We start from the raw sequence: 25569 nt of genomic DNA on the forward strand, positions 1-25569 counted from the left end.
TATACATAAAAAACTACCTGTTATTTTCAAACCGCTTGAGATAAAACAGCCAAATCTTCATCAGGAGAGATGGACTACAATGATACTTTTTACCACAAAAAAACTTAAGTAAAATTCAATGAAGTTTACAAATATGCTAAATGGGAGAACCTTTCAATTTTTTGGCATGATGGCAGTCTAATGTTGAGATTTCTAGCTCAGTAAGGGACCTTTGCGTACGGCGGGCAGACAATCTGAGGATGGTGAAGGCCAACCGTGGTTTTATTAATTAACGTTTGTAGGATTAGTGTGGATCTATATTGACCGGCGCGCGTGGCCTGCTGCTGCAACTACCTGATCGATTTTCACCGATCAATGGCTTACCGTTGATGGAAATAGTTCAGATTATCTATAACTCTTCATATGCATCACGCATAGCACGTATATCCTATACTCAGCTGATTTTTCCGCCTCCAAGGTTTCAGCGATTTCCCCAAGTGCGATAAAGAAATAATCACCCTTATCAGCGTGCATGGTATATTCTTGTAATGGAACGCAACTCACGATTTGACGATTAGGCCCACGGGAATCTATTTGACGTCGTATTTCGTGAAAGATTTGCGTAAATATAAATGCTCAATTCTTTTTTGAAACAATAGGGTACATAAACTGAGATATATGATAATAGTGCTCGAAACAAGTTTGACGACCAATTTTAGGGAATCTTTTTAAGTGAGTGAATTTGATTCTCTGGACGACCGAGTGCATCACTTGGCCGATCATAACCTTCAGGTATAGATCCATGTAACTAGAAGTCTAGAAGTGGCCCTATCTTTGACCAGTTGACAACTGGACCAATTATAATCTTACTGCCATAGAACCTCGAATGGTTTTTTTCTAAACCAGCTGTGGCCATGACCTCTAGCCAATCACAACCCCAGGGTAATTCAGCCAAGCCAACTCGTTAAAGCAAACCCCCATGTTCTCTGGAAGATCGGTGTTTTTTCCTCATCTTGATATAAACTATTCATTGAAGTTGGCGTCAATTATTTCTGATTTGTATAATACTGGTATGTGTGATAAACGGTTCAATAGAATTAAATATTTCTATTCAAATCGTCCCAGAAAAAACAAATCCCGGCGGAGGCACCGACAGTGCCTGCTGCGCGAACAACCACTACCAAAAAATAAACGTTACCGTCGACTTTTCATTACACCATCGATCGAGATGAAACATTTATTCGTGCCCAGAATTGACCAGAGCACAAAATTTCCCTTACTCGCTTAACGACTTATTTGGATAAAAGACGCAGTTGCCAAGGAAACCACTTTCTATAATCAGCACAAGGATACTCGTTCTTGAAATAGATGGAATACTTTGTTTATGGGATTGATCTACTTCGAAGATGAATTTTTTTTTGTAGAATTAAATGTTGTTATTGTGTACGTGTGGTGTCTGGCACATAGCTCTACTAATCTACATTTTCAAATCTTCATGCGTAAATATCATTGCCTGATCGAATCACGTGGTCTGTACATGGGTTTGTAGAATTAGCGCATGTTTACTACGTGAAAAACCGTCGTCTATTCTTCAGCGCAGTTATTTCTATCATACGTGAAAACACATTCTTAGAAATATATGTATATATAAATCTTCGATTCTCGATCCAGAAGGTCAGCCGAGAAATCGGACCATGTGACTACACCAGCTCCACGCAGATAAAAGCGATGGGTTCAGCAGCACCTTTCATTAAAATTGGTGGGGACGGCATGGAATCTTGTCTTCTGGGTGGCGCAGTTATATTTGTCTACAAGGATTTCTCTGCGCAGGCGAAATTTGAATATCTAGGCCTATAAGTTCCACGTATATATTGTAATTAGTAGATTTGTATAATGAAAATATCATTGAAACTCTATGGCCCAGTTCATTCTGGATTAACTGTGCTGCGAGCCTTTCATTAGGAAAGTTTGTTGTTGATTGCACGTATTACCTCGTGCTATAGTTTTTGCTCGTATTTCTGGCATCAAAAAGCTAACATTCCAATAATAAACGATCTTTCTATATAATCAATTCAACCTTTACGTATAGCTAGCTCTAACTCATCCCCGTTTTCCACTTCCCCAGGCGAAAAACATCCACGGTTTTGAACAGGTAAACAACAGCTTGGCTTATGCTTACAGACGAGCAACTACAGAAGGCCTTCTTCATTTTTTTACGTTTCACGCCAGTAAATTCTCCACGAACTAAAGATACGTACATGTATGTTCAACCCAGAACAGCAAAACCTACAAAGAATTCTCGATATATACAGAAAGATAGGAAATCACCGAAGTAAGATTGTGTAATCTTTCCTTTTTGAAAACTATATTACATATCTTAACAAAACATATATACCATTTAAAAAATGGTTTTCTATTAGTATTGATTAAAGATTATTCAATCGTTTCTATGTACACAATTTATATTCATATCATAGGTACATACATATATAATAAATATATATATTAACCACATTTTATGTCAGACAATTTCATCCATCGGTATTACTGAGAACATAGGAAGTGAGAGCCTACACAGAATTACCTACCGGATACAATGCTATGACATATTTTTATAGATTACTCCGGAACATTCTGAATACCGGTATATAAATTATCAACTCTAACATGAAAGGATTTCATCTACATAAAAAGTCTACGAATTAACACTCATGAAAGACATAATATTAAAACCAATAACGTATCAGTAACATTTCCCCTATTATCACAGTGATCTTTCTTAAGCAAAACCTTGTTTGGCACCTTGAAACCTCTACACTTTCATCTTGGCACATTTCATTAGCACATGAACAGAGCACAATTGATTTCCTTAATTTTTCAATTTCAAATCAACTTATCAGTATACTTTAGATCTAACTATCATTTATATACATTTCTATGATATATACAAGATATTGACCCGATGCTAGCAGTCGCATCAATTCTTTACAGTCTAGGCACATTCAGCAAGCGAGACAAAATTTTCATCAGTCACTGACTCAGAAATCTCATACGGTCCACGTTAGATTGTGTAAACTCTGTATTTTAATGAGAATGGTGCGAAGGTACTACCATTTCTGCATTCCATACTTGTATTTTAAAGCCATTGGATATCTTATAGGCACAACATCGCTGCTGAGGTCAATGAACTCTTTATCCAGTAAGTCAACTACGTATGTATCAAAAACGAATTTTAGAACATTATCTTTAGCCCCTCAAAATAGAGATGGCTCGTTGTAGTAAAGTTGTATTACCATTTGAGTGAGCAGCAAACCTTGATTGGAACTGTTTACAAGAAATGAACCCACGTACTCTCGGAGTTTAATGTCGGTACAGTTTTGGCAAAACATTCAAAAACATAGTTTTGGCCGAAGTTGTTATCCCAATAACTCTGGCCATCCGAATCAAAACCAACTGCAAACGCTAATTTATTGCCTGTCACCAGATCACTTGGGGCAACCAATGTAAAACTGAAACGATCTGTTGCCCCATCACATGAATTTTGAACATAACTGCCCAAAATATCAGAAAATGTTGTCCAATTATTAGTTGTGTAACGAATCCGCACTTGTTTGTGATATGATATGTTGGCAACGCGTACAGTTCCAGTGATGGTCAAATTGTTTATCATCGCGTTTTCTAGACTCACTTTATGCGCATGGACTCTCTGGATGAAATTACCATTAGCTCCTGGTTGAGCGAATTGAGCCTGGAAGTACAAACTACCTTCGGGTACTTGTTCAGATTCGATACCCTTCTTCAGGTCGGCCATAGCTGATGGTGGGATTTTTGGTGGGTCATCGAGATTTAAAATGTGTCGGACATTTTCTAGGTCGAGTCCAAAAGCATCAGCAAATCTGACAGCTTTCTTTCTCTGGGGAGTGTTTGGTGGTGTTTTGTTAGTCTTCAATGACGTGCTTCTACGTAATTCACCTTTACCGACTGCCAAAAAGTCATCATCTTCACCGGAGTCCAGAAGATCAAGAAAACTTTTTGCGAGATCACCGTGATTGGATGCAATATTCGGAATAAACAACGAAAGTTTACCACCATCTTTTGAGCACGTATTGTTTTCTTTCTTAGCTATGTGGTTATTACCTGTTTTGCATTTAACTTTTGACTCCGTTCCAGAATCTTCCGAATCTGGATCATCGGACGAAACAATTACCGTGATATCCGCATTATTAGAACCTGGAATTTTGAATGTGTCTACACTTGAAGAAGTGCTCAGATCCGATCCATAATCGGAAAACCCTGTTTTATCTTCCTTCACATCTAGATCACCGAAAATATCCACAACACCGTCAATTTCTGGAGTGGTCGATTCGAGCTCATTTAACGACCCAAGTTCACCTTCGAGTTCATTTATAGTAGCCTCTTCGTCACTAGATTGCAAAGACATTTTATTAATACATCGATCTTTCAGCTGTTTTGAATGAGTTGGAGGTCCACGAATGCAACGCGAATCCGGTTCGCTAGTGTATGAGAGATTCCTCGGTAGGTATTGCCAGTATGGTGCTGATGGTACATCCTCAACCATGGCAACCAACACAGCAGAGATAATACGAAAATACACCACCAAGAAGAATTCTACCAAGAGCGCAATATCTACCCGGGTATATATATCATCTATGCAGTGTGTAAAAACAAGTTTGACATTGCCGTCAGACCAGTGAAGGTCGCACAATGATCATGCACGACTCCTATTCGTTGATACATTAGTTATGCGAGCGCAGACATTCAGCCCATTTATTCTACGCTCTACAAACACGAATACACTAGATATTTTTAAACTCCCTGGAAATATCGATCGTCGTATAAACGGATAATGGGATCGTGGTATAAAAAGACCATCTCATAAATGCGATGCTATTGTTCTCTTTGTTCCCGATCGGGAATGTCCTCGAAAATATATTTGCACGTTCGCGTGGTCGCATTGGATTCCAAGAGAAAACTGTAGACAATAGTTTTGGAGCAATTATTTTAGTTGACATCCTTTAATTTTTCAGCATAACTAAGTTGATATGAAAATTGGAACTTCTCTTTGTAAAATAGCTAATATATAAAAGTGTTGTCTGGCTGATGATTTTTCCTACTTTTTAGAGACCAAAAATAGATTTGAGGCCGACATATATTTTTTTATCCATTATATCCACGAAAACTTCCAGTCAAGCAACTAATCGAACGAAGATCACGAGGAGCAAAGATCAAAATTGTTTTTGAAAATATTTTTCTTTATTATCAGAAAATTATTTCTTTTATCGAATTTAATTCAGATCAATGAAATTGTCGGCCGCGTAAAAATAGGAAATTGATGATCGTGAATTTGAACTCAGTTTTCAGTTCCTAGTATCTGACGAGGGGAGAAAGGAATAATGTGGGTTAAGATTCGGTGCAGCAAAATCTCATTTTGATTTTTAACGTAATTGGGTCAAACTATTACTAGTGTTGATTTTATGATCCCGGAATATAAAGACGCAGATTAAACTGATAAAAATACTCTAATAATCAGATCCAAGCGGCGGCACACCGGGAAGTTCAGTGATGACGATGGAGCCTATAACAGAGAAAGGTGAGCTCGATGTACCTCCGAATGTGAACCCCTTTGTTCTAGTCCTAGTTACGAAGATAGTTTTATGTTGATTTTTAAAATATATAGGCAGAATCTTGGGGCCCGGGGACCAAAAAGGCTGGGCGAAATACGTGGGTGCGGACTATTCATGTGGGAGGATACAATTTTTATGTTTCTTTTGGAAAATGAAAAGCAGTCCATTCTCAAATGATTTATCATCAGGAACCATATTTTAGATCTGGTCCCGCATGCCTCTTTTCACGGCGCGAAAGTGACATGACTGGGCCCCTCTAAAGATCCGCGAGGACTGGGTCGAAATATTTGGGGAGGGGTAATGACACCCAGATAGGTCTCATTAAGTGGAACTAAGTTGTAAAACTGGCATCGCAGAGTTTGCATTAAACACGATAATTGCCGTTTAAGCGGCATTATTCGAACGCCCGTCAAGGACAAGCGCCGGCTCCCACTCCCTCCCTCCTCCCACGACACTCAAAACAGTCGCTTGTCAGATTGCACCAAACGACTGAAGAATATTCATTGTCACACGATGATATCGCGCACGTCACTGACCCATTTAAACAACATATATTTGGTAAGGTTGAGAGTCGGACGTCAGCTTAGATTCGAACCCGCGACGTTACTCGGAGCCGTCTCGTGCTGCCGTCTACCGGTTTATAATTGTAACGTCACATGAATAATTGGACAAAATGGCGGACGGTCGCGAAAATGAACGAGCTCCTCTTTTAGGCGATAAATCAAGCAATGATGCCCAATTACCACCGGTTTATACTCCATACCCATCAGGTAATTGTTTGAAAATGAATAAATGATCATACTTTTAGATCTACCTGATTAAGTCAGAGAATAGATCCTAAACTGTAATATAGCCGTAGGTTAATTATTTGTTTGCTGTAAATTATTTTTAAAAAAACAGTTCAGTTTATAATGCCAATGGTTTGGTTTTGATTGAGATTGATTGTTGTGTTGTGGTTGTTGGAGTCGGAGAGTGAGTGTTATGATTTGAATTGTTGGTGTTTAGTCCAGTTACTGTGGTGATGGGAAGTACAAGGAACCGCTGACTAAGAAACTGTCCTCTCAGATTCGGGATGTCGGATTTATTCAGGCTGTCAGGGAGTCAATTTGAAACTGAGCTCAGTAATTTTCTGAGCTCTCTTCTACCATGTATCATGTGTGATTTCATCTACTTTCACAGGAGTTGCAAATCCAACAGCAGCCGGGGGACAGACTGTTGTATCAGTGCCACCTATTGGTCCAGATGAGTTACCACCGCCCTATACGCCGTCACAGACGCAGGGTCAAGCTGTAAATTGTAAAATATGTCAAACTCCAATTGACATAACAGGGAAATTACGACAACATGTTGTTAAATGTGGAAACTGTAATGAAGCAACGGTACGTGTTAATAATTAACATCATTATTATTATTGATATTATTGCCATTTTTGGTGCCCAATTCAGAACTGGAAGCTGATAAAATGAAATCTTAGAAAAAAATTCCTGAACATCATAAGAATTTTCATCTCTTGATTGAAATTAACAGATTTACCTCTTGAATCCTCAATTCTGTTTTAATCTAAGATATTTTCTATAATTCAGCCGATTAAAGTTGCTCCTCCTGGTAAGAAGTATGTAAGATGCCCGTGTAATTGTTTATTGATATGTCGAGAACAGTCTCAGCGTATCGCTTGTCCCCGACAAAACTGGTGAGTATTCTCGACTCTGAACCGGTCATTTCAAATCATCAACTTCATTGAATTTTCAATTTCGTTTTTCTGTTTGTTTTTATTTGTAGTAAAAGAGTGATACGCCTCAGTTCAGAGAGTACAGTAACTACAGTACAATCTCCTGGATCGTTAAAGAGAGCTGTTTGTTATCATTGTGGAGTTACATTCATCGTAAGTACCACAGTATTCTACTCCTAAACAGTTCGTACGAATCATTCATAAAGGCTAAAAAAATTGATACCTTGTTTCTCCGCTCGGCTGAGCTTAAATGTTGACCCGACCGGCCGCCTATCTACCCTATACATTACTTTTTTTAAAATCGTGATCAATTTCACCATAACAGACCCGGCCGCTATAGAAATGAACTGTATATAAATTTTATCATATTTTACAAAAATGACCCGGCCGCTGCGGAGAAACACGGTATCATTTTTATTTAGCCAAAATTGTTTTTTATTTTTTCAGTTCGGTCGTGAAAACAGTGCATTAGCTCGATGTCCTGATTGTCGTAAAGTGTAAGTTTCAAATCAGTGAATTATTTCGAAAGCGAAATTCATCGCGCGATGAATTATGTTCGATGTTGATTATTTTGCAGGTCGTCAGTAGGTCCCACTTACGCTCGCATGAGGGCTATCATTCACCTTGTTATCGGATTAGTATTTCTAGCAATCGCAATCGGAGTCACCGTAAGTGTCCGTTTTATAATACTCACACTTTATAATGTAGTTTCTGATTAGCAAAAATGATCAGCTATTTATTGTAATGCATTAACGTGATGGGTATGGATGTGTTTGACTTATCGCCTTCAAGAGAAACGCTCGTTCAAATCCGAAAAACTAGTTTAGGCTAAACAAAAATTATACCTTGTTTCTCCGCAGCAGCCGGGTCATTTTTGTAAAATATGATAAAATTTATAAACAGTTCATTCCTATAGCGGCCGGGTCTGTTGTGGTAAAATTGATCACGATTTTAAAAAAAAGTAATGTATAGGGTAGATAGGCGGCCGGCCGGGTCAATATTTAAGCTCAGCAGAGCGGAGAAACAAGGTATCAATTTTTTTTAGCCTTATCACTAGATATATCTATTTCAGGTTGGCACGTTCGTACTCGCCAGTGAACATGGCGGATACTATGTGTTGTGGACTGGTAAGTTACAACTGTTAATATAGAAATATCAATAACTTAATGTAAAATTTCCTGCAATAATTATACGCTTAAATATCATATATTTCCAATTGACTCCTCAAATGCTTTCAAGTCGAATTATGAATGAACTCAATCAATTACAATTCTCCAAACCATCGCAACGGAATATCAATTCGGCTGTCCGATTCGAGTTATATTTCTAATCATTCAATCAGATGTGATTCACTCATTGTTTAATTGTCTTGCAGTATTTTATCTAGCTGCGATAGTTATGTTTGCGCGGAGTATTTATTACTGTGGAATCGGAGTCAGCACCGTTCAAGGACCGTACTCGTAAAATCAGATGTCAACCACTCGCCCTCACGTACACGTAGCGATCGTGTGTGTTTATATTGTTGTGTATGTCGTTCTATGACAGTAATGAGCGAACATCTTGACAATTCAAAAACGTTTAGATTTCAAATGAAGACTTTCTTTCGACTACCGGATTGATAATTATTGATTTTTATGATTACCGCTTAATTTGATCGAATCTAGAGCAACGAAAACAGGTGGCTACGTTCGACTGTGGCAAGTGAACATCCAGGTGTCGCTGGTGTGCGTTCAAACAACATTTTTGTTTGATTCGATTAAAATCCATCGGTAATTTCTCAAATTGAATGAATGATGAATTAAGATCATGCTTTATATGAATCCTAAATTTCAAGAGTCATAATTTGTCAAAGGTTTCGTGGGACATTGAAATATAGATGAACAAAATGATGATGTAGTTGCCATGTTTGATACGCACGCCATCTAGTGGGATAGCTGGTGATACAGGCCTCATTAAATACATCTTGAATAGATCTACCTTTGCATAAACCTGTATTTAATCACTATAATTGACACATAATGTATATGATATATATTGTAAATCAATCTATTTTGAATAATCATCAAAAATCATGTGTCAATAATGAAGTATTTTTGTTTCAGGGTTTTATGCAGCCGGCATTCTGGCGTTGGTTCGTGCTGTTTATTATGCATTTCTAATGCCTATTAGTCCAATAGTCAATTCAGTGAACTAAGCATGGAACGCGAGTACTGTTCATATTCAAATCATTGTCTCTTCATGCTGATCAATATAGGCCAATACATTCGTACCATCATCTTCCAGCTGTCCCTTGACATTTTTAATATGTTATATCTGTGATTATTGCATTATTTTGTATTTCATTTAACAGTTTGTGATATTTTTCTATTTATTTGTATTTGATTGAATGTCATAGGAAATGATAATAGTTGATATATAGATATATATATATATATATATATATATATATATATGTTTATATATTTATATATTTATATATATATATATATATATATATATATATATATATATATATATATATATATATATATATATATATATATATATATATATATATATATATATATATATATATGTGCACACATTACTTGGTTTTATTCAGCATTATCCTTCACTACTGTCTGAATTTGTATATACATATTCCAATCCAGAGTCCAATCTAAGGAATAAGAACTTCTTGCCTGGGGGCAGGCGTATCTGAAATTTTACTTAAATCTACTTGCCCTACACAAGCAGTCCAACTGTTGTATCAATTGGCAAAAAGCTTCGAGACGTAAAATTGCACTAGTCCTGAGGACAAGTGAAAATGATAACCTACTTGCCCTTATGATGATATGACGATTGCTTAGATCGGACCCTGCAATCATTTGAGGAATTCCCCAAAAAATCGGACCCTGCAATCATTTGAGGAATTCCCCGAAAAATCATTCCACCAAATAATCTATCTAGAGCAGCAGAGAGGAAGGAAATGTTAGACCATTCAAACACTTCATTCTTCTGATATTGTATCATGATATTTACACATGTACATAATGTCCATGTCTGTTCTATACATCCTTCAATAATGATGTTTATAGAAATAAAGAAATTGGGCTCAAGCCGTTGTGCAATTCTCTTCTGATGCAATCTCTCGACCAGAATATGCTCCTACCGGTTCTGGAAGGAAGAATTGCCATTTTTGAAGTGGAAAGTGTCCTATTGAAATCTGCCTAATAGATGTACATGACATAGTAAAGTATATGTCTAAAAACATTAAGTAGTCCAATCAACTATCGGTTATCACACACAGGTTACCATTGTGCAATTAAGTCACATGTACAAAATATGTGTGCTATATATATACTTACCTGTTATGACTGTACATAAAGTTTAAAAATAAATTTAATATTCAAAGACATCAAGTAAACAATGCATTTTGTTTTTCGTCGGTTTGGCTAGTAAAAAAGGTTTGTTATCAATGGCTGAGGAGTTGACACGAAGCTGAACTGTTCTTTTTGTGATTTTTGGTCTCTGGTTTGGAACTGGTGCCATCAAAAGTGCTGCAAGTTTGTGAATATCCCGAGCAAACATATAAAATGTCAAATATACCAACGCATAATATGACAAAGTTTCGTACAAAATGTTTATTTTGTGAATTACAGACTTGTGTAGAAAATTGCATGACTAGAAAAAAAACACTACATATCCTGAATAACGTCATGTCCTCGTCATTTTATTTTACAAAGAAAATAAATGGTTCTAACAAATGGTTAATTTATGTACACTGGCGCATTCCACGTCTTGTGTTTTCACGATGAGGGGTCATACATCGAAATGGGATGGTTTTTAGCATTTTCATAGGAGATACTCACTTGGGAGTGGGAAATTTGGATTGATACAGGGATATCTTGATTATATAATAGTTGGGCCACACAAAGTTGGGATCAATACATAAGGAAATACAAAGGCATCAAACCAATTGGGGGATACACATCATAAGGTAGGGATATCTTAAAATTAGCACTTGTTAATGGGATATATAGGATATGGATCGTAATAGGTTCGGGGATTTTTAAATCAGGCAAAGTTTAGAAAAGGGAAATTTTATGTATTAGATTAGACCGTAATTAGATTAAATTGTAATGGAAGAGATTTTAGGATATGAAGATATAGATATACCTAATAGGGAAGGGAGATAAGGGGCTTCGAGACTCATTGAAATGTCAAATATATTTATACAGCCTACCGGGTAAAATGGGGATAGAAAAAATAGGTGGGCGAAAATAACCTCTGTCATGATAAGATAGCGCATTTATTGGCACAATTTATGGTCACAAAAATACCAAAGGGGAAGGGACCAGCTGAAAGGACATATAAAAGCGCAGATAACTAACAACACAGGCTGAATGCTTAATCATAATCATTCATAACAGCATTTTGTAGAGATTTGAGAACAAAAATGCGATACATTGTTACGATCATCGCATAACAATAGTTTTTACTAAGAGATTTGTCTTTTTACAATAAATCTTCACTATTTACAATAAATGTATTTTTTATAATATCTATATTGTTTCGATAATACTGAATTAGTTAAACTTTTTGTAATTTAACAAACAAAATAAGTAATGACAAACATTATGACGATTTCATTAACTAAATTCGATCTCAGTTAAATGATTCTGATTTTTCTAATCTCATTTGCTCTGAAATCTCCACTACTATTTACAAAAGGCTACAGTGTGCGAAGATGTAAAAATGTGTCTGACACAAAAATGCTATCTGCCCTAAAGCTGTCAAATGGCCAATTATTTCAGGTTCGAAATTGAAAACAAAATACATGAAGAGAGTTGATGACATCGAAACGAAACAAAACTAACATTTTTCTAAATAACTGATGAGGCATCACTCACTTTCATGTATCAAAAATGATTGAAATTTGAAATAATTGGACATTACAGCCATAACAGTCTTAGCATTTCAATGCGTAAAAAACTATAAAAATACATCACTCATTTGGTGAAATATATAAATATGTATTTATATACCTGGTATGAAAGGTGCATTGTGAGTAATGAATAATAGAAAATAATGCGATAAAGACTCAATGATAAAATAATTGTAGAACTTAATGTCATTGAACTCATTCAAATTATATCACCAAAGTTCTTATCAATATCATAAGACATTTAGTCGCAGTGGCTATGTATATAGTTCAAATGCTATTCTATTGTGTTGCTGAGAAATAGAAAGTAAATGCAAGCAGTTGTTGGACCATTAAGCAGTATATTAACTAGCACCGCAATAACATCGAACACAAAAATAGCACAAGCAAACTGACGTGATATTGTAATGTATTATAGGAGAGGTGTGCGCACAAGAGGGAATTCCCTGCTAGCTAACTCAGCTTGCCCCTGATCACACGTGACCGATTCATCTTATCAATGACGAACTAATTCTGGGACAGTCAGAACTATGATGTGACATCATCGCATGTGAAGTGGAGAAGGAAACTTCTTGTTTAGGGCACACGATAATCCAGACAATTAGTTTCAGGACAAGTGGCAAGACATATATGAGTACAAATAAAGTAAAGCAGTGAAAATGCATGGAAGATACAAAAAAACCTTCTACTTCTTATCGGGTAAGAAATAAATGAAGTTAATTTGAAGGCACAGCCATAAAGCAGATAGCGATATCTACGAAGTACAGTTAGGAAGAAAAAGATATTTTCTTCAAAAGAACGAAAATCTGTACAATAATTCTATTTATAGAACAGTTACAGGAGACAACTGCTGATTTCGGAGCCAGTTTCACTATTACTAAACATCAACATTTAACAATATGTTTAAACAACGAAAATCGAAATTAAGACACTTTCGTCCATACAGATTCATATTCATGTGAAATTGGCTCATTTTTTGCCGTTTTAGCACGAGACATATAAAGCAAAACATGCATCTCACCCAAAAATAAATGCGGTTACTTAGAGAAAACTGCATCTAAAATACAAGAACGTTTAACAATAATTAACTATTTATTTCATTAGATATCAACACCAAGGCCCGAGTCAATGTTGAGTCAATTATTTCTCTAGCAGGAGAGTGCAATCAAAATTGATTAGTAATAGAAATATTGATTAGGATTATGGTTACATATCGGAGAAAAACTGATAGGGTGAAATGCAGGTTGCATCATTCTACGCCTCAATAATTCCTGCGGATGAGGAGGATGCGGAGCGTACCACTTCGGTTGAGGGGGGTGTCTCAGCGGGTGTTCGGGATGCGGCGGATACGGAGCGTACCATTTCGGCGGCGGGGGTTGTCTCAATAATACTCTGTTGTCAGGACGAGGCGGGTACGGAACGTACCACATCGGAGTTTGCGGTATTGATAGTAACGGTCGTATATTCGGTTGAAACTTACTGCGGGTGATAGATGGCGCTGGAGTTGGAGCGGTCGGTGCTGCTGGAGGCGGAGGTGATACATCACTTTCCGACGAGCTCGAACTCGGTAACGGAATGTCACCAATTGTCGTGCTGTGGAACTTGATTTCCATCTCTACGTCCCACTCACCGGGAAGAGATTCATCTAAATCACTATCCCTACCCTCCGGTAAAGGAATCTCTTCGATTTTTAAATTTTCCAGCGATAATTCCCCGTCGAAACTATCCGGTAAAGCTATTTCAGCGACAGTTTTATGTTCAAGTTTATTATCCTCTTCTTTGGTAGTGAATAGATGAAGTTTATTGGAACTCGGCTCATTTCGCGCGCCTGCGATTAAAGCGCCATCTTTTGTATTAATACTATCTGGTTTATCACAGTTGCTATTTATCTGAGGTGAGAATTTATTCTCATCAGATCCTGAGTTTAATCGTGGTCGGTTTGTAGGCTCTGTCTCACTAGATCCAGAGTTTATTCGCGGCCTGCTTGTAGGCTCTGTCTCACTAGATCCAGAGTTTATTCGCGGCCTGGTTGTAGTGGAATCCATCTCGCCAGATCTCGGGCGTGGCCAGCTTGTAGCAAGAAAAGGACGACGCACTATACCACCATTACAACCAAAACGCTCATACAAATCTATCTTTTCCATTCGTCCGGGAATTTTCTAAAATATGAAACAAATTTTCCTATCACCTTGAATATAAATGTGAACAATTTTTAAATGTGATACAGTTGAACCTCGTTTTAATGACCTCAGATTTATCAGTTATAACAAACCTAGAATTTTGTCCCACATAAGAGAATATTGATTATTTTTATAGTGGCTATAACGATGCTATCCGTTTATAACTAACAGATTTTTTGGTCCAGTGAAGTTTGTTGTTACGAGGTTCCACTGTATACAGTATATAACATTAAGAAGTGCATGAGTATTTTGTTATTTACTCAAACTCGCTGAATTTGGTGGGATGATCGTTATAATGACCACTAATCCATCTAAACGACAACTTAACCAATCATAAATCGAATTTGATATGCGAATAAGGACTCAGAAATAGTGACAACTTCAGTAATGTGATGAATTTCGTGAGGACACTTTTTTATGAGGCACATTTCGATTGTAGTTTTCAGAATTTTGAAATTAGTAGCGATATTTACCCACAGTTCACCAAGAATCGGTCGCAAACAAGGGTTTTCTTTGATTGTCTCCCAATCAGCCGGTTGAATAGAGCTAAACGGCGACTTGTAACATTTACACAGGAATGAACGAGTATAAACACCATTCACCGGTAGTTCGGCTAGTGGAGCGTCTACTGGCAGTTCATCGCTTAATTTAGAAACGCATCCAAGATCCTCGGATACTGAATTCTCCTCAATTTCTTCTGTTATTTTGGAATTTCTGGGAATTACGATAGATTCTTTAATCGGCGTTGTAACAGCGGCGGCGGCGGCGGCATCATTGTCCCACGGATCCTCATCGACATCTCCGAATCCACTCGAACAGACGCTACGTGAATCGGAGTTTTTAGTCGAAAAGTTTGAATAGCTTTCGCCGTGACGTTTCAACGATGAATCGCTGTAACGACGCAAACGATCTTTGCTTTCGATTTCGGTTTCCCAACCGTCCCCCGCCGGCATACTCTCAATTCTACGAATTCGAGGTCCTGAAATGAACACAAAAATAAATGATGGAATTAAAAATCTGTTTTTCGATGAATTTCAAAAGTTGATAAGCACAAAATATTTAAGAATATGACTAAAAATAACTTACTGGTTTGATGAGACGGAAGATTTGCTCTGAAAATAGAAAATAATTAATAATTAAACACACAAAATCTAATTTCAACTTCTCGACGATCAAAATCCCAACGACATACCCATCTGCATTGTTGTCATATAATCCGAGATAAGAATATTTCGTAGCAGTCGGGGCTTCGTTAGTTTTCAAAGTGTCATTGATGATATAAACGCAGTTCCTATAGATATAGAATAAAACATAATGAGTCATTCTTTTAGTAAATGTAAATTCCGATTAATGATAAACCAGGAATTACTTACAGAATATTTCCTTCAGTTGGACCAAATACAGACACCTGCTTAGCACCGTTTGAACTCTCTGAAAAACATACATTTCATGTTTTATAGATCTATCTTTATTACAACAAATTCTTCAAATCACTAGGAATAACCACTGAACAATAACCACACTCAAACGTGGTGAACGGATAATAAGATAAAAACCGACTATCTACAGATTAAAAGAATTTAAAAACAAGAATTTATTTATTCAATCTAAAATATATAGAATACACGACATGACGATGATCTCTAGGGTGAGATCGAAATGTTGTGTCTTATATATATTTTAGATTGAATAAATAAATTCTTGTTTTTAAATTCTTTTAATCTGTAGATAGTCGGTTTTTATCTTATCATACATTTCATGTTTCATAGATCTATCTTTATTACAACAAATTCTTCAAATCACTAGTAATAAACACTGAACAATAACCACACTCAAACGTGGTGAACGGATAATAAGATAAAAACCCACTATTTACAGATTAAAAGAATTTAAAAGCAAGAATTTATTTATTCAATCTAAAATATATAGAATACACGACGTGACGATGATCTCTAAGGTGAGATCGAAACGTCTTGTATTCTATATATTTCAGATTGAATAAATAAATTCTTGTTTTTAAATTCTTTTAATCTGTAGATAGTCGGTTTTTATCTTATCATACATATCATATTCCATAGATCTATCTTTATTACAACAAATTCTTCAAGTCAATAGGTATAAACACAGGCTATGCTGACTGTGATATAAACTGACCTCTACTCAGACTGATTCTCGTGCCCGATATACTCTCGATCAGACGGATTCGATCTTCTCGTTTGCCGGTCAACGTTTCAGTCATAACGACCGGAATTTCGAATTTAAACGAATAATGCAACGTGATTTTATTGTCGTCGTAAACAGGAACGACGGAATTCATATCGATTACGTCATCCTGAATCACTTTCACTTTCTTCACCAGAAATCGTTCCTAACAAAGAGAAAAACAGCATTTTATTCTTTTACCTAATTCACGGGTGCGCGGTTCTAATCAGACTCTTAAAGTATTGGATATTATCTTATTTTAGTAATCAGACACAATTGGTTCACGTCCAAGTGAAACCACTGAAATTGATTTCAAATTCAGTATCTGCCTAATTGTCAAAACATGAAATATCCTGGTCTCGACTAATCGTAGGTGTAACCCATAAAAAGTTTTAAAGGAATTAAATTAAAGGTTCCTAACAGAGAGAAAAAGAGAATTTTATTCTTTCATCTAATTCACTGGTTCCTGGTTCCAAAAACGACTCCGCCTAATTGTCAAAACAAGAAATATCCTGGTCTCAACTCATTTTAATGAAAAGTTTCACAGGAATTTTAGGGCATTTTGCAAGATTAAAGGATTTTTAAGCACCTTTAACAGCACATTTTCCATTTACCATGGAGTTACCAAGGAATCAAGGAGTCATAGGAACCCTGATTGAATTAAGAAGTTACCTTCTGTGCCGTCATCTGTTTAGATTTCTGAATGTAGTAATATCTAGTGTCATCGTCCATCATCCACCCGCGAGCGCGATCTTCAATCACCTCGAGCAGTTCACTTCGTATCATCGAATTCACGTGATTAGATTTCACTAAATCACGGAAATCGTCGAACAGATTCTCGACGTCCTCGCGCATGTGATACTCCATCGCGGATCCGTGTTTCCTCACGAGTTCCAGCATCCTCCTCACCTCCGGATGATTCCATTTATACGTCGGTAAATTCATCTGTATCATATCAATCTCTGTCAAAACATTTTCCACTGGAATAAAAATATGAATCATATTCATACATTTTCTACGTCAGGAATTTTTCTCTTCAGGGATTTATCTATTCTTTGAGATTTTTTACGTTCTAGAATCTGAGGTTTTGTCTCATTTTGCCAGTGTGGAATTTTCACATTTCACAGGAGTATCAAGCGTTTTAAATCTTTTTTCTTACAGAAAATACCAGGATTTTATCATAAATTTCATGTAAACGAGATTCTCGTAAATCTAATTATTCACAGATTTTTCTTTCAGTTTTTTTTCCAAATTTTTTTCACACACTACTTAAAATACTGAAGGTCTTACAGGTGTCTCATAGAGACGTGCATCAAGACCCAATAGAGAAGTGTGAATATTGTTTGAAATAAAATCTTTTTACTCACTTTCTTTTTTGAGTTGAGTTTCAGTTTTTTTCGGTGTCACCGGTGGTAGGTTTCTAACACCAGTAACAGTAGTGGGGTGTATTGTTTTCACGGGGCTGTATATCGTGTTAAGTGAAACAGTTGGTTGTATTTCGGGACTCGTAGCATCCGGAACACTTATTGATCTGAGGGGACGTGGTTTTTGAATTTTGCCTCTTCCTCTGCCTACTGTTGGGAACAGCACTGAAAATAGACAGTTGAAATGAGAAGTTCAGTTTTCAGCCATGAAATAAGAAAATGCATTCAAATTCAAAATTTGGAAGGAAAAACCATGTTGAATTTTGACTAAGTCATGACGACTCTGGAGACCGTCAAAAATCATCCGTAGAACTGTATTAGACATTGAGTCCACAAAATGAGTACTTTTCAGCATTTTCATTGGATTTAATACCTGAAAAGTAAGCACTAATCAAGGCCTATCCTAATTGTTTTCCCAACAAAAGAACTAATCAGTCCCACCATGGACGTATAAACTAGACTCAGTTTACTCAGTTTTAGACTCTAGTTAATACGTCCATGGTCCCACAGAGTTGGGCCTGTGAAATAGAAGACAGACTTACCATGTTCTTTGTGATCTGTTGGACGGATTGTTTGGTGCTCGTTCTGGACTGGACCAATCGGAATTTCTGTAGTTACGCAAGGCACGCTCAACGATCTCAGGGGGCGGGGTCTTTCAAGTTTCTTCCCTCTGCCTCGACCTGCCATTTCAACTGCTGAAAACATATAGATTTCCATTTCAAATTCTAGATTTGAGTCATGACATGAGAAAGTATGCACCCAGGGGACCACAGTAGTGAGGTTGCTTTTCAGCACCGGAGTATAGGATGACCTGGAGGATAAACCAAGTTCAAACTTGCAAAAGTCTTAAGTGCACCCTTTGTAGGAGTACTGTAGGAGCCTGAAGTGGATCGGGCCATGGCACTAATATCAGGCTACATCGCAAATTCAACAAAGTGACAACATTTTCTATTTATACCCAGATAAATCGTAGAGATCAACATTGAACATTCTATGAGCGTTTTATTACAGACTATAAATGCTGCTGCTGCAAGTGTAACGCAATTTTTTGTAGCCTTTTCGCCCAAAAAGGTCGTGACGTAATTTTGACAGCTGCTGTGCCTCTGTGAAACATACTCTCATTCATTCATTGTATTACACATTGTGCTTCTAATTCAACATATAAATGACCTAAAATAAGAACCTGTATGTATTTGAAGTTTTTTTCAGCCAGCAGCAGCAGATAAAACTCGGTCAGTCGTGCGAAACGAGAAACCACTCACTCGCCATCTATCGTTAACTGAGTATTGATGGTGGATAGCTCCGAGAAACCGACCGGGAAGAGTCAAGAGTTTTAGAATGAAATATGATTTGAAAAAGAGGAAAAATCTCCGAATCTTTGAGATTAGCATCTTATAGTTGTTGAATACTCAGTGAAATTACGAGAAAAATCTGGCGTGTGAAAAATATATGATCGGAGCCACCCGGTTCTCGATTAATCAGTAAACATATAGATGACAGCACCGTCAAACATGGAGGGCAGGGTGAGAGAAATTTTTAAAACATGACAGATTATCATTTGAATTATCACCTTATCGCCGTACTCACTTTCATTATGCAAGCTGCTTGTGTGGGCTGGTGATCGATGGGGGTGTCGTGAAAAATCAAATATTCTCCCCTCTAACGTTACCTCTCTCCTGCTAGGCTGCCTACACAATCCTCCCCCGTCCTGCTGGGTGGGTCTGTTCGTTTGTTTATTTCTGAACTGAATCCTGATTATTTTTGAAACCTTTTTGGCCTATTCATCATAATATGACTTTTTTAATAGGGCCTTTAGACGCTGTTTTAAGAATTGATTATTTTCAGGATGTGCAATAGTTAACAACGAGGACATTCATTCAACATAATGTATAGTCATGGCGTCATCAAATATAGTAAGTACAAACACCGACCGAGCGTTTCTGTGCTGTATCCACTAAACATCTTTATATTCACCTCGTAATTCTATGATTTCAGTCATTGGAGAATGGAGCAGAAACCCCTCCAAGCACTAGTTCGCTGAGCCGTCAAAATTCTCTGGGTAAAAAGACACTACCGTCCATCCCTGATTCGCAAGCTCAATTACAACTCGCGAGTAAAATGATCGACAAAAAGACGAGTACACCTAAAGGAAACCATAGTTACGGACCTTTCTTCTTGGAATATTCACTACTAGCGGAATAGTAAGTCATTGAAACTAATTTGATTCTCGTAACCTATTAATTTCAAGTAGGACTTGATCATTTAAATGTAAAAATGGTTTTTATCAAATTTTATTTTCAGTCATCAATTACAAAAACAAAGACTACCAGGTGTATATGTAATACCATCAGCGAAATCATCCCTGCGTAAGTTATTGATTTATTGCTATTAATTCTCAATTTTGATGCCATATTTGTTTAATTGTGCTTCAAATTACATTACCAGAAATTCTTGGGCCGGTCCCATAATCTAGAGCTGGATTAAAGACAAATCATCTTAGGCCTAGTTCTTTAGCGAATCTAAGAAATAAAGACCAGTCTTAAAAGATAACTCTTGTACTAAAGTCTCAAATATAGGAACTACCCGCATCCTTTAGAATTTGAGGTCAACTAATCAAACATAAACCACTACTAGAGTCAAATTTAACCAATATGGCGAAATATTTTATATCCAATAGTTTGGTTTGGTGTGTTATTTATCCGGCAAGGATTATATCAAGACGGAGTATTCAAATTTTCTCTGATTATACCAGAAAATTACCCCGATGGCGATTGCCCGGTAAGTGTTTATCGAGTTGACATAGTCACATTTAGATAAAGATATATAGCAACTGAACCATGATATTTTGTAAATTCTATTCTAACAGTGATTTCTATTCTCTATTCTGCAGAGATTGAAATTCGATGTGCCAATATTCCATCCATGTATAAACCCCGAAACTGGTGAACTTGATTGTAAAAGAGCATTTCAAAAATGGAGGTGTGTATGTATGTCTATCTGGCTGGTATATACACTTATGTCCACCTGCCTGGTTTATCTCCTTGGTATATTATTGTACTAGGTTGTTCTTTTATATTTTCTCGTTAAATCAAAAATCATATGCCATTCGTAATTCCTGAAATTTATCTGTCTATCTGGTTACAGTCTATACTTTGAGCAAAAAACTGTTTAACAACCACTGTTTGTTGAGTAGACTGACGAACAAATTAATATTAAATTGATTAATTAGCCTCAGATTGGCTGCACTCTTATGATCGATTATTACAAACTAATAAATTTTAAGTATTTGATTACTTCAATGAATAATACATATTGCATAGTAATGGTTTGTTGCAGCTTAAACATTGTACAGGTTGCATGTGTTGATATTGTTAGAAATATACACAATATATCTAAATCTACTGTTGGGTAAACAAAATTTTTTTCACGACAATCAATAATATCCACCTGACTGATATATTGGTGTATCCACCTTACTGATATATTAGTGTATCCACCTTACTGATGTATCGATATATCCACCTTACTGGTGTATCGATATATCCACTTTTATGAAATATTTGAACAATTCGATTTTTATTTCAGACGAAATGTGAATCATATATCACAAGTTTTACTCTATGCACGACGAGTTTTCTATAAGATTGATAACGCGAATCCACTGAACCCTGAGGCAGCAGTTCTGTAAGTTAACCCCCCCCCCCCCACCTCATTACTCAATGCTCTTTGTTATAAACTTACTCTTATATCTTAGTTACAATCATTGCAGATATGATAAAGATGGGGAATTATACAAACGAAGAGTTTACGAATCGATACAGATTTGTAAAGAAAAACTTTACGATGCCCCTTCATCCGATGACCCTCATTCTATCAGGTGGTTTCATATAATCCAGACCTGTTTCATATCTCCAGCTATTAATGCTGATGTATTATAATTTCAAAATGTGATTATTTATACAGGTTTAGTCAGTGGGATCCGTCCATCCATGAAGACGTTCGTAAACAGATGCTTCAACCTAAGGTATTAGGTAACTAACTATCTCTATTATATTTCTCACTCCTCTCTAACTCATTATTATATTTTCTTGCTTCTTGTAATGTTGTAATTGACGAATATAAAATTCTTATATATACTTAGCAGTAAATGAAAAGTCAGATGATAGAATTTTACGCTATATAATTTTGAAGATCTATTAAATCGAGACAATTGACATATTCCAGCAGATGATGGCTAATTTATCGCTTATAGTTTTAATGTGGAACGGTTGGCATCGAGTGTTTTGTTCGGCTAACAAACCGGTATTGATTGGTTTTAATGTTTGTTGTATTATCTATTTAAAACGCAGCATATTTTTAAGAGAAAATGCGTAAGACAGTGTTGTGTTAAGTTATTCATTTCATGCTTTCAATGGTTATGGAATATTTTTTGTTTGCTAATGAAAATAACTTGCTTTAGAAGATTTGAGCGCTTTTTCTCCCCTAAATCATGAAAATAACAAAACCAGAACCATCTTATGAAATATCTGATACTGTATGTCCAGCAAGTTAAGTGAAGCCCGAAAAAGTACACTTATTTGAAAATTAACAAAAATTATCAGGATTATAAAAAAAATATTATTGGAAAATGTACGAACCTTAGCTGAAGTTGATCCTCCTTTGAGTCTATAAAATCTTTAATACCAATCATTCAAGTTAGTGCATCAGGCAGGTCTGGAAGTCCTGTAGTAAATGGTAATTTTAAGTAATTTTCCAGGAGAGCTTTCACTTTTAAATTGTAGTTGCAACCACTCCCCCTTCTGTTCAACCATTGTGTCTACTATTCATCAATATCCCTCACCTCTATGTTTTATTGCAATCAAAACAGTTAACAATTGCTATAGTACCTTATCAGATGAAATCTATAGACCACCAGTGGCACTAAACTAGCTTAGTGTCTGGGAAACAATTGTTCCTCAGTGAGTGTTTGGTAACAGACTTTTGATGACAAACATGAACCAGACATGAGACTCTAGAAAGCCATTACAACCTTTTATTTCTATAAATCATCGAAATTAGAGAAATTGCCTTTCTTCATCTTGTGCTCTGATTGTAATATGAATATTTGAGAACGTTTTGGTTATAGAAACAGCTTACAACTCAAGTGTGTTTCTCATTCTGAGCTGTGAATGTGCCTCTTGATTTGGAAGGTTTATTTAGATAATGTCACATTTCCTCTCAAGTGTTTGCATGTCCACCTGCTCTTCTAAATATTTTGATTGCGGGGATTAAGTTCAGTTTGAATATCTGTGTAAAATTCCAGTCCTCATAACGATGCGGTTGTCATTTCGTATTAATGAATTATTCAACTTCTTCTGTAAATTGCAGAAAACAAATGATGGATCAAAAAGTGCGCAGACATCTGGATTATCGTGGATGAAAAGTGATTCGATGGACATGTTTTCAATCAGTGATAATAAAGACGAATCAGGATCATGATAAAACCTCAATTGTGTTGCTATGGTTAAAACATTATTACCAGTATCTGTGAGGAAGTTGTCACAGGGAGAAGTTAACAGACAAAAGCTGCTATGAATGTCTCAACAGTTGCATCTGGTGCTTACTGTTAAATATCTGATTAACTCTGATGCTTGGCAACTGAAAACTGCCCTTATATGAGCCACACACGGTTTATTGCATAATTACAACTAACCATGGATATGTTAAATTTAAGTCCTTGGTCTAACCATGGACATATAAACTAGTTTATAACTATGGTCTAACAGTCTAATTGCTTGGAGTATCTAAATTTGTATGTGTTTATTTGGAGTAATTAGTTATAATCGACTCCAAGGTTGGAGCATAGATCGACTGTTCATCTGAATTGTGATGGAATTGTAAATATTTTACTTATATTTTGAATATGTGATTTACAATACGGATTGACTTTCAAAACCCAAGTAAAGTTGAAAGTCTATTCAACTTGAAAGTCGATTTAATTATCCAAGAATATTTATTTATGTTTATGTGTACTTGAGTAATGAGTTGTTAATTACGTTAATTACACCACACAGAGTCATGATGTTTGATTGATCATTGATCCTATTGGTTAGTGTTAACTTGGAGTAATCATTTCACTACAGATGATTACTCCAAGGTGTTATCCAGTAAACAACTGAAATAGTGATAATTATAAGAGTCAATTTTTACCACAGTATTTATCCAAGTAGTATCTCGTATTCTTTAAGGCCCCTGGGGCCGGTTGCATAGTCATGGCTTAGACTTAAGACCAGTCTAAGACCAACTTAGTTCTATAGCCAATCTAACAACTTAAGACCAGTCTTAAGATTTGAGACCACTTTTGGACTTAAGTCACGACTGTGCAACTGGCCCCTGGACTCGGTTCGATAGTTGACAGTTAGAATGTCAGTTTGAATGGAGTTAGAAATAGTTAATTTCCAATGTTTTAACTCTTCAAGTCAAACTCTAAGTGTAAACTATTGAACCGGCTCGTGAACTGTAACTGGACGTTGATTCAATGTTTTTGTGATTATTTTACTCTCATGTGTTTGTAGTAAGTGATGTATTCTGTGATTATTCAGAATTCTATCCAGTCTCTGTCATTGTTCACTGTCCTCTGATTTAATGAATATCTGTTTATTCTACATGATGAAAGAGTCGTCATGATGAAGTAAGGCATTGATCTGATGATTTGTTTATTGAGAGTAGGTTTGTAGAATGATATCCTTTGTTCACACATATTCTAAATTAATTCCTGACTACGCTATGTTCGAACTATGAACTATTATAAGTGTTATAATTCTTGACTTGTACATTGTACATTGTATATGACGACTTGGATATTATTATTTTCTGCTAAAATAAACATATTTGATTTGATTAATACGTATGTTTCATTTGTTTTTGGTTGTTGACATCAGATGAGGATGAAGGACTACAAACTCCAGATATTGGACATTTCCCCTCCGGAACCGGGAAAGAAATCCCCATTGGTTGAAAATTAACTAAATAAGAATTGTTGGTGTTACATATCAAACATTGAATAAATTGATAATTATTATCACCGACAAATAGTTCTTGTTTTAGAACGATAACCTCACTCAAACGTGGTGAACGGATGATAAGATAAAAACCCACTATCTACAGATTAAAAGAATTTAAAAACAAGTATTTATTTATTCAATCTAAAATATATAGAATACACGACGTTTCGATCTCACCCTAGAGATCATCGTCAGTTCTTGTTTTTTTTCCTGTTTGTCTATTTGTTTTCGTGTAAGCAAACCACACTCATAAGATGATCGAGACACGTGCCTGTAATGCCGGCCAATCGATTCGATTGAACGGATTGATAAGTGAATACTGCGTCTGACCACCAATCACAAAGCCTGGACTGGTCCCATCCGACGGATCACCACGCCTACTCCACCGGTCTCCTACAAAAACTCCGTTACTCTCTTCGGCTGAACTGACCGGGGAAGCGGGA

The 25569-nt window shown here is 36.3% G+C and overlaps 4 protein-coding genes across 10 annotated transcripts; 2 read left to right on the forward strand and 2 right to left on the reverse strand.

Moving 5' to 3' along the window:
* Positions 1-2337: 2337 nt before the first annotated feature.
* LOC141901691 (uncharacterized) lies at positions 2338-4686 on the reverse strand. The gene has a single exon (XM_074789107.1). It carries the CDS (start codon positions 4556-4558, stop codon positions 3308-3310), a length of 1251 nt encoding a protein of 416 aa, XP_074645208.1. The 5' UTR covers positions 4559-4686; the 3' UTR covers positions 2338-3307.
* Positions 4687-6218: 1532 nt separating this feature from the next.
* LOC141901921 (type 1 phosphatidylinositol 4,5-bisphosphate 4-phosphatase-like) lies at positions 6219-9761 on the forward strand. Of its 2 annotated transcripts, none has more exons than XM_074789494.1 (8): positions 6219-6394; positions 6804-7003; positions 7208-7314; positions 7404-7506; positions 7801-7850; positions 7931-8021; positions 8426-8480; positions 8729-9761. In XM_074789494.1, exons 1-8 carry the CDS (start codon positions 6298-6300, stop codon positions 8815-8817), a joined length of 792 nt encoding a protein of 263 aa, XP_074645595.1. In that variant the 5' UTR covers positions 6219-6297; the 3' UTR covers positions 8818-9761. The 2 variants fall into 2 exon arrangements, with proteins under 2 accessions (XP_074645595.1, XP_074645594.1); XM_074789493.1 differs by having other exon boundaries at positions 6221-6394; positions 9456-9761.
* A 3508-nt stretch (positions 9762-13269) lies between these two features.
* LOC141901128 (uncharacterized) lies at positions 13270-19316 on the reverse strand. Its single transcript, XM_074788224.1, has 10 exons — positions 19267-19316; positions 18626-18778; positions 18027-18248; positions 17332-17639; positions 16612-16825; positions 15831-15888; positions 15650-15748; positions 15544-15569; positions 14931-15436; positions 13270-14436 (listed from the first exon to the last, which is right to left on the reverse strand). Exons 2-10 carry the CDS (start codon positions 18768-18770, stop codon positions 13453-13455), a joined length of 2562 nt encoding a protein of 853 aa, XP_074644325.1. The 5' UTR covers positions 18771-18778; positions 19267-19316; the 3' UTR covers positions 13270-13452.
* Positions 19317-19574: 258 nt separating this feature from the next.
* On the forward strand, positions 19575-24968 carry LOC141902279 (AKT-interacting protein-like). Of its 6 annotated transcripts, none has more exons than XM_074789933.1 (10): positions 19575-19606; positions 19929-19996; positions 20079-20284; positions 20385-20449; positions 20761-20861; positions 20974-21062; positions 21669-21767; positions 21853-21960; positions 22047-22114; positions 23451-24968. In XM_074789933.1, the coding sequence occupies exons 2-10, from the start codon at positions 19979-19981 to the stop codon at positions 23459-23461; spliced, it is 765 nt and encodes a 254-aa protein (XP_074646034.1). In that variant the 5' UTR covers positions 19575-19606; positions 19929-19978; the 3' UTR covers positions 23462-24968. The 6 variants fall into 6 exon arrangements, with proteins under 6 accessions (XP_074646034.1, XP_074646033.1, XP_074646029.1 ...); XM_074789932.1 differs by having other exon boundaries at positions 22047-22107; XM_074789928.1 differs by lacking the exon at positions 23451-24968 and adding an exon at positions 22433-23397 and having other exon boundaries at positions 22047-22107.
* The last annotated feature ends 601 nt before the right edge of the window (positions 24969-25569 follow it).

This window comes from Tubulanus polymorphus, chromosome 3, assembly GCF_964204645.1.
Source record: "Tubulanus polymorphus chromosome 3, tnTubPoly1.2, whole genome shotgun sequence".
In the NCBI taxonomy this organism is placed as follows: domain Eukaryota; kingdom Metazoa; phylum Nemertea; class Palaeonemertea; order Tubulaniformes; family Tubulanidae; genus Tubulanus; species Tubulanus polymorphus.

Bases quoted from the DNA above. Each gene is read 5' to 3' on its own strand.
- LOC141902279 (XM_074789928.1), top strand. The intron at 20,862-20,973 runs GTAAGTGTTTAT...TCTATTCTGCAG, and splicing joins ACCCCGATGGCGATTGCCCG to AGATTGAAATTCGATGTGCC. The intron at 21,961-22,046 runs GTGGTTTCATAT...TTATTTATACAG, and splicing joins GATGACCCTCATTCTATCAG to GTTTAGTCAGTGGGATCCGT.
- LOC141901691 (XM_074789107.1), bottom strand. From the start codon at position 4,558: ATGGTTGAGGATGTACCATCAGCACCATACTGGCAATACCTACCGAGG.
- LOC141901128 (XM_074788224.1), bottom strand. From the start codon at position 18,770: ATGGCAGGTCGAGGCAGAGGGAAGAAACTTGAAAGACCCCGCCCCCTG. The intron at 18,249-18,625 runs GTAAGTCTGTCT...GTCTATTTTCAG, and splicing joins AACAGATCACAAAGAACATG to TGCTGTTCCCAACAGTAGGC. The intron at 16,826-17,331 runs GTAACTTCTTAA...TCTCTTTGTTAG, and splicing joins AACAGATGACGGCACAGAAG to GAACGATTTCTGGTGAAGAA.
- LOC141901921 (XM_074789493.1), top strand. From the start codon at position 6,298: ATGGCGGACGGTCGCGAAAATGAACGAGCTCCTCTTTTAGGCGATAAA. The intron at 6,395-6,803 runs GTAATTGTTTGA...CTACTTTCACAG, and splicing joins TTATACTCCATACCCATCAG to GAGTTGCAAATCCAACAGCA. The intron at 8,481-9,455 runs GTAAGTTACAAC...TTTTTGTTTCAG, and splicing joins ATACTATGTGTTGTGGACTG to GGTTTTATGCAGCCGGCATT.